This window comes from Ruditapes philippinarum, unplaced genomic scaffold (genome assembly GCF_026571515.1).
Source record: "Ruditapes philippinarum isolate M1 unplaced genomic scaffold, ASM2657151v2 ctg371_1_1_1_1, whole genome shotgun sequence".
Taxonomy (NCBI): domain Eukaryota; kingdom Metazoa; phylum Mollusca; class Bivalvia; order Venerida; family Veneridae; genus Ruditapes; species Ruditapes philippinarum.
The window spans coordinates 71,085-80,000 of record NW_026861231.1 but is presented as its reverse complement, the minus strand read 5'-3'; the positions used below and the strand labels follow the sequence as shown (position 1 = coordinate 80,000).

The window sequence follows — 8,916 nt, the reverse complement described above, 5'->3', positions numbered from 1 at the left end:
AGTTTAGAATAGTAGAACAGAGTCAAAGAGAAAAAATGACATTCGGAAACAACAAAATTAAGAGAATCAGAGGAGAACAAAAATAACGAATGACTACAGGTATTTTTTTTTTAAAAAAAACTTATTTAGTTTAAGAATTAGTTGCCTCTGTTATTGTTTAATATTCCATGATTAAATAGGCAATACATACCTTTAAATTGATATCTATTTTTTATAGGTTTTCTTTAGAGACATGCATAACTAAGCAATTAATCATAGATTTTTATTAAGTCCGTTCTAAATGTTGTTAACACCACTATTTGAAGGTCATTTGGATTCAAATTTCCAACCGGAACTAAAATTAATCTAAAGCTCTGCTTTTTGAGTTATATTAGCATGTTACATATATAAGAGAAGAATTTCATCGACACAAGATTATTATTCATTTTTAAAGTGTCCAGGGTGCAGAAATGTTTTGGCTATTTGATAAAGAGTTTTCGAGCATAGAAAGAATCTATTTTTAGATGTTAAAATCGCTAACAGTAACTGTCAAATTTAATATTTGCTAGTCAAGTATTTAATTTAAAAGTAAGCTTTTGTAATATAATTATCTGGTAAGTATGAGTTTAGAAAGAAAATAATCAAATAATGATATGATTAGGTGGTGAAGCCGAAAATATTTCCCCTGTAATTTTCAATACGCAATTAATTTTTACAAAATAATAAATAACCACCAGAGTTACGCAATTAATTTTTACAAAATAATAAATAACCAACAGATTTAATGTTGATGCTTTTAAATCCATGACCAGCTTAATTTCTAAAATGAACTTTTCCAATTTGGACATTTTGGAATGGTCCATTATAAATGTGGGGAATATTAGAATGTAAAAAAAATTAAAGAAGCTTTATATTTACAGCAAATGCTGAAAGTTGTCGGTTGAGCAGGTCAAGGTTGAATAGTAAATGTTTTTTTTTTTAAAGGATATAATTATAAACAAGGAAATATACATGGTTTTAAACAATTAACAATGAATTTGAATCCCATTGATAAAACAAGTTTCACTTAACAACTCATTTCTCATAATTATTGTCAATGGTGGATATGATAATAGTCTATAGTCTGTTTCAAAAAAATTAAGTTCCTGGAATATTGAGATAAACCCACTCCCTTTTCTTTTATTTGTTTAAGAAAAAAAGAACAATAACTTAAGCCCATAGCCATCTGACGGCAACAGATTCTATCAATGCCGCCAGCGCAGACCAAGATCAGCCGATTCATCTGTGCTGTCTGATCAGGGTTTAGATCTACACTGTTCAATATTACACTGTTCATTTATAGCCTCTCACAAGTCCAAAATTTTCATGGCAATGAGGGGGACTCCGCCCCCCTTCAAACCCCCCAAACAGAAGGGGGCACATCCCCCTTCTGGCAACCCCCTGATGTATCTTTTGGTTGGGGGGCCGCGCCGAAAAAGTGGTCACTTTTTTTTAACAACATTTCTCAAACAAAAACAAGTGTTAAGGGCCAAAATAATGCATTTTTTCACCATTTGAGACAACAAAAAGGGGGGGGGGGGTGAAAAAGGCGTTAAAAGGCGTGTATATGAAGTAATGGGTTAACAGAAAATGATGAAAATACTTGAAATTACTCTAAATTGCGTTTTTCCATTTGTTTAAACATGGCCTGTCATATAAATTTGAAGAAAAATTGTTGTTTTGTAGATTTTTTATTTTTTTTTCATTAACCCCTTTACTTCATGAGCATTTTGTGAAAAATGGCTGTTTTCATTGAAAAGTATCCCGTTACAAGTTAAAATTGCTATCATGCTATAAAACCTGCTTCAACACTAATCAAACTTGGCACAAATGTTGACTGGACCATTGCCCTTGCAACAACATGCTCAGGCTTAAATTTCCTGTTACCATGGCAACGAGGGGACATCTCAAAATTGCCAAAAATCACTATTTTGCGTTGATTTTTTCCATCATAATTGATTTCAAAGTGCTGCAACTTCTCAATGGATTGAGATAGAGTCAAATGCATTTCAGCGTTGGTTAGACGTTACCTTATGATCAATCTGGGGTCATTTATAGCCTCTCACAAGTCCAAAATTTTCTTGGCGATGAGGGGGACTCCGCCCCCCTTCAAACCCCCCAAACAGAAGGGGGTACATCCCCCTTCTGGCAACCCCCTGATGTATCTTTTGGTTGGGGGGCCGCGCCGAAAAAGTGGTCACTTTTTTTTAACAACATTTCTCAAACACAAACAAGTGTTAAGGGCCAAAATAATGCATTTTTTCACCATTTGAGACAACAAAAAGGGGGGGGGTGGAAAAGGCGTTAAAAGGCGTGTATATGAAGTAATGGGTTAAGTAGAAATATTTATCAGGCTTCACCATATCATAATTGGAACAAGCGATTTATTATTTTTTATCATAATTATGCGTGCAATTCAGAGTTTTAAATTACTTTGTTTTTTTTTACATTTGAGTTGCTTTGTTTTAGTGAAATTAAGTTTTGAAATCTAAATTTTCTGATTAATACACATATAGATTTTCCAAAGCCCTGTCACACAGTCACGCCATTTTACCTTCTTTCTTTTATTTTCAAGTACTGAATTCTGGGAAGCTTGAGCTAGCCGGGTCTCGGAAACTGTTTCTCTTGGTGTACATGTATCATATATAACATTATCAAGAAAATCAGTATTATCTTCCTCAATAGAAATACTTCTGTGTCCTGATATAGGATCTATTAAAATGTCAACTTTTTGGAGATCTGTTTTTCTCCTTTCTTCTCTCTTAGCCATTTTACATGACCTTATGACAAGATTTACATATGAATCATCACTTTCTGGTTCTGAATTTTCATTCACTGATGTATTTTCATAATATGTTAAAGCTTCATTTTCATTGGTCAATGAGCCTGATTGCTGATTGGTTCTTCTACTATCTTCAAACTGATTGGTTAATTCACCTGTCAATTTCCACGAGTTAAGATCATGTTTAAGTGTAATAGATGCTGTAGATTTCACTTTAACACCATCATTAGCTGAAGAATTGAATTTTACCTTTTCTTCAGAAGCTGGCTTGCCCTCCTGTTCACTTTCTGCAGGTTTGTCAGTGGGAACATCCTTGACCTCTATGTCCTTGACCTCTTCAACCTTGACCTCAGTATCTTTAGATGTGTCAGATTCACTTAGTTTTCTCTCTTGTTCTTTAAATTGTGTGTTTACATAATCATCTGAAATATTATCACCCACGTTGTTATCATTTGGGTTAATTATAAACTTACTTGATTACATACAGTAACACAACCTTTCAACCATTTGTTATAGGAGAAGATCCATGTCAATAAGACAAGGGATAAATATTGCTTTATTTCCTTGATATATGTCTTAAATAAAGTTGAATTTTCATTTTCCTAGTTAAGACTACTTTGAAACATTGCTAAACATCTCAGTTAAGTGACCACACTCCTGATGGCATTGCAACTAGGTTCATTTAATGAGACCATATGAGCCGCGTCACAACAAAACCAACATTATGGGTTTGCGACCAGCATGGATCCAGATCAGCCTGTGCATCCGTGCAGTCTGATCAGGATCCATGCTGTTCGCTATCAGTTTCACTTCTTGTTATAGGGTTTGTAAGCGAACAGCATGGATCCTGATCAGACTGCTCAGATGGGCAGGCTGGTCTGGATCCATGCTGGTCGCAAACCCACTATGTTGGTTTTGTAGTGACGCGGCTCATATATTCAGTCATTCTTCGCCCATACTGAGTATTTAAAGCTTGGTACAGAATTTGGCAGATGACAGATTCTTGTGAAACAACAGGTAAATACTAGTGTTGAATGCTAGGACACTCCGTGGTATAAACAATATTTATTTCTTCTTTCAAACTTTTTTTAACAAAATTACAATGCATATATTACAACCAGGATTGAGTAGAAAGCTTGGAGCTGATATGAAACTCTCTCCTGACACACCTTACATAACTGCCTGACAATAAATTACTGAAAAGTTACTAAGAACAAAACTTTACAAAAACAGAGCAACATTTATACTTGCATGGTGCATGTTTACAAGAGAGTTCTTAGGTTTCAGTCAGTTGTTACTGTATAAACATTAAACAAAAGATATACCATCGTTTGAAATTATGGTGAAACTATGGAGCAGGTATACATAAGATTTACCTTGTTCAATGCTTTCTTTACTGGTATCAGTATCAGGCGTGCCGTTTGTCAGGGGCTCTGTAGAGCTGACTGGCTCTGGACTGGTGGGAGAGTTCGGGGAGCTGCTCGGGGTTGGACTGTCGGGCTGAGGACTGTCAGGTCCATTTTCAACATGACCGTTCGTTATACTGTCATCCCTGTGAGAATAAAAAATCATAAAACTGTTACACATTTCTTCAAACAATGGATAAACCAGAAGATTTTTCCCACATTTACTAATTTTTACTAATTTTCTGTCTAGTTAAATGACCCTGAGAAAATGTTGCATTTACATTTAACTTACATCATGATTTAATTACATAACACATTTATATTTAAGAAATAATATATCCCAAACAGTGATTTTATCACTAAATAAAATCACTGTTTGGAGTTCGGACATGAGGAATTATATATATACAGATATAATTATGCCCATTTGAACGAAAATGAAAATACTACTTTTGCAAACAGCCTTGTACCGTGAAATTTTATCAAAAACATGTAAAGTAACTAAAAGAGGAAGGTATCTAACAGCTAGTTGTAAGCACTTAATAAAAAAAAATCAAGCAAATACATAAAAACACAAACAGGAAGTTTTTTTCTATTCTTGCATTTGTAAATTGTGTTTATTTCTTTTAATTTGTTTTCTTTTGACTTAAGATTGACAAAGAATTTCCATAAACTCACATAAACAATGACAAGCATAATACAGTTACTTTCAAGGAAGAGGACATAATAACAAAAGTGTTTGTAGTGTATGATTAATTGAAATAAAAGTACTAAGATCTAAATGAGCCACGCCATGACAACACCAACATAGTGCATTTGCGACCAGCATGGATCCAGACCAGCCTGCACATCCATTCAGTCTGATCAGGATCCATGCTGTTCACTTACAATCCCTACTACAAGTAATGAAACTGATAGCAAACAGCATTGATCCTGATCAGACTGCGTGGATGCGCAGGCTGGTCTGGATCCATGCTGGTCGCAAACCCATTATGTTGGTTTTGTTATGGCGCGGCTCAAATGGTGAACATTTATAAAATACATGTACATTCAAATATAAATGAAAAAATTCTAAAAAATATAGTTAACTTTAAACTAAGAATATAAACTAACTAACAAAATAAATAAGAAATAAGTAAGATGTTAAAGAACAAATAAAAATAATAAAAAAAAATTATAAAGTTTGTAGGCCAGCCTAAAAAAAATGAAAAGAAATTCATTCCATGACATGAAGTATTTTCTACTTTAAACTATAACAAAAATAATGGCACATATTACAATGAAAATTTTACTACTTTCTAGAAACAATATCAAAATTTACCACTGTTTATGCCATGCCCGTCTAAGAATTCTATCAAATATTGACATAGTGAAATTGTCTAAAATTCGAGTCATCGATACATAATTATTTATTGCTTACATCACCGTAATTTACCTGGATTATCAATATACAATCATCTATGAAAATAAAGTTTTGTTATTCAAAAATGCAAGCATGCAAATCAATTGAATCACCTGTCCATTTACTGGTACACACCCATGTACATAACAATCATTCAACCATGACCAAATAAAAGCAGTTCAAAACATTATTATAATGTTGATGATAAACAGATAACTCAAAATATTTAATTCATTAATGATTTCATTTCCATTTTGCAAAAATGTCCTTTTAAAGAAGACTGTCCCTTTTTCTTCACAAGTAATCGCCTACTTCAACAAATCATTTAACTGTAGCAGGGGTCATACAGTATTAGATTATTAAGATAAAAATACAATCATTACAGGAAATATGGATCCCAACCAGGATTCAAACCCACAAATCAAAAGTCAGTAGTTTGTTTTGGTTGGGTTTCACATCACACCAACACAGTATAGGTTATATGGCGACTTTCCAGACTTACTGGTGAAGGAAGATGGTTGACCTCAGGTGCCCTTCCATGCATAACTTCAGGCACAAAATTAAATGGGCACCTGAGTAGAACCACTGACATTCTGTAAGCTAGCTGGATAGCTTCCTCAAATGAAAGAATACAAAGTCCCTGTCAGGATTTGAACCGGCAAGTAGTTTGTAGTCAATGACCTGAACCACTCGGCCACTGAATCCCAAAAGTTTTACATGGATTCAATCACACAAATCTCTAACCATTTATGACAATTATCCTTTCTTGCACCAAAACAATTGACATAAATCTTAAAACATTAAATAATTCCAGACAATGCATCTAACACACTTGTCTTCTGAAACACTCCTTTTATGTATTTTCAATTCATTCTGTTCTCGATTTCAAGTATAAAATGTATTTAACTGTTACCAAAGCAAAACTTCAAGCTATTCCAATCAAACCATGCATATCTTTAGACAGCAAACACCTTGCAAAATTTCTTATATTTTTCACGAATCCCTGATGAAGAACATATTGATTAATGAACATGATGAATGGTTACAATTATTCTTATTTAGTTTATCTGTATTAGTATTGATTCTGACATAAAAAAAGTAAAAAATAAATTTTAAAAAAATCCATTATTCCATTAGTATGATGAGATTGAATGGTCAATTAAAGTAATGATGGTCATTAGTGTAAAAAATCCCTGATCTAATCTCACCTTGACATTGAATAACGGAAAAAGAAAGGAATTTGGAGGCTATCCCGGTAGGCATCACCCCTGTCCCTCCTAGGAAGGTGTAATAAACACACAAATAACATAAAATAATGATTTCTCAGACTAACATATTTAAACAGGACACATGATTAATAAGATTACAACAGGACATGTTATAAATGAGATTAAAAACAGGACATGACAAAAATATATGAGATTAAAAAAGGACTTTCAATAAATGAGATTCAAAAAGGACTTGTAATATAAGAGATTCAAAAAAGGACTTGTAACAAGTGAGATTCAAAAAGAAATTGTAATATATGACATTATCATAATGATTATATATATAAACCAGATTCAAACAAAAAATGTCAACAAATGAGATTAAAACAGGACATGATTTATTATATAGGACATAAAATATACAAGACATGATATATAAATATAAGATTCAACCAAAAAATTTTTACATCAAATGAAGTGAAATTTTGCAATATATTATAATTTTGCGGATAACAGATTATTGTAGGGGTTTTTTTGTTTTGTTTTTTATTGTTTTGTTTTTCTTTTCATTCACAAAATATTCTATACTATCTTTTGAGATTTATTTGTATAATGAAATGTCCTCAGCTGATAAAGTATTTTTTTCTCTTCTCCACACAAGACATTTCAAACAGCAGTGCAGGGGGGATGGCAAAACAAATATTCCTATCTATTAAATCTTCATGAAAATGCATGTGCCATGCCCTGGACTAAAGTTGGCCAAATTTAAAATGCATAGACACAGTAGTATAAAAACACAGTGCTCTCTATACTCAGCCAACGACTTTGGCTCTAAAGCTTTCTAACTACAGAGCAAAAGAATACAAGTATGATTTGGCAATCTAATTAGCATCCATGTTTATCAAAACTATAACGCATTCTAAGGGCAACAAGCTAACTATAATGTCTAAATGTGAAATAGGTAGCTAATAACTTTCAACTGAGTAACAAAAGCCTTTCCTAGAATGTGTTTAAAAAATAATGTGTAAGCAATCTACAAATTGACAGTCTGTAATTAGTTATCTACACAGTGACTTCCCCTTACAGTAACAAAACATTTGCTAGGTACTGCAATACTTACACTACTATTATCATAATGTGTTCTCAATTAAAGATTATTTAAGCAAAGTATAAAAAATCTAACAGAAAATATACACCTTCAAGTAACAAAAGTACAAAAATGTTTGACAAATGCAATTATAACGCTATTAGGGGAGATAATCTACTAAATAAATTATATTAAGATAAACTTGCAAAAAAACCTGACATTATTGATTAGTGTACTGTAAGGGGAGATCATTACTGATCAAAATTTTTGTCATAGTACAAATTAAATGTTCACATACCCGGGGACGACTGTACTGCGTATATTTTTACGAGGTGTGTATGTGTGATGCTCGTGGTCGCTCGCCAACTTAGCTCCTGAGTCGCTGATAGTCTGACTACCCTGTGTAGAGAAATACACAAAATCAAATTAACAAATAAAATTCAGGTCATCATTACGACAAAAATCAAATAGTGGTGTTTAACTATCCACAAATACACATGTAGTGTAGTACATAATTCAAGACATAAAAGGATACCCTATGCCTCAGCGTCATACTTTTGGATGATGGTTACTTTTGAGTTTTAATGGTCTTCTCTTTTAACAGACCAGAACAAAGTTGTTAGTACTGAATATTTAAACAAGTTTAAACATTCTTACTTTTTTCAGGAATTTTATAAAAAGAGCAACAGCATAAACTTGTTATTTTTCATTTTTCCTTACTTTTCTTTAATTGCTGTATTTCAGACTCTTTTTATTCGAACTTACAAAAGAACAATACCATTCCAGATTTCCACATTGCTTTTCAAACTAATATTGAAATATCAGTGATTACCACATTGGAAGCCTTTTCACCTTTTTTACTAATATTGAAATATCAGTGATTTCCACATTGGAAGCCTTTTCACCTTTTTTTACTAATATCGAGATATATTTCCACATTGGAAGCCTTTTCACCTTTTTTACATATATTGAAATATGTGTGCAAAATCATAAGTTCTCAGGCAAGTGGCATT

General features: G+C 32.8%; 1 protein-coding gene across 1 annotated transcript in view; it reads right to left on the bottom strand.

The window, feature by feature from the left end:
• LOC132714965 (myc box-dependent-interacting protein 1-like) overlaps positions 1 to 8,916 on the bottom strand; it is a 65,055-nt gene that overhangs the window by 18,765 nt on the left and 37,374 nt on the right. Inside the window, exons 10-13 of the mRNA XM_060697908.1 lie at positions 8,202 to 8,302; positions 6,817 to 6,885; positions 4,177 to 4,352; positions 3,050 to 3,222 (exon numbers count right to left, since the gene is read on the bottom strand). Coding sequence (XP_060553891.1) covers positions 3,050 to 3,222; positions 4,177 to 4,352; positions 6,817 to 6,885; positions 8,202 to 8,302 — 519 coding nt within the window. The remainder of the gene's footprint in view (positions 1 to 3,049; positions 3,223 to 4,176; positions 4,353 to 6,816; positions 6,886 to 8,201; positions 8,303 to 8,916) is intronic.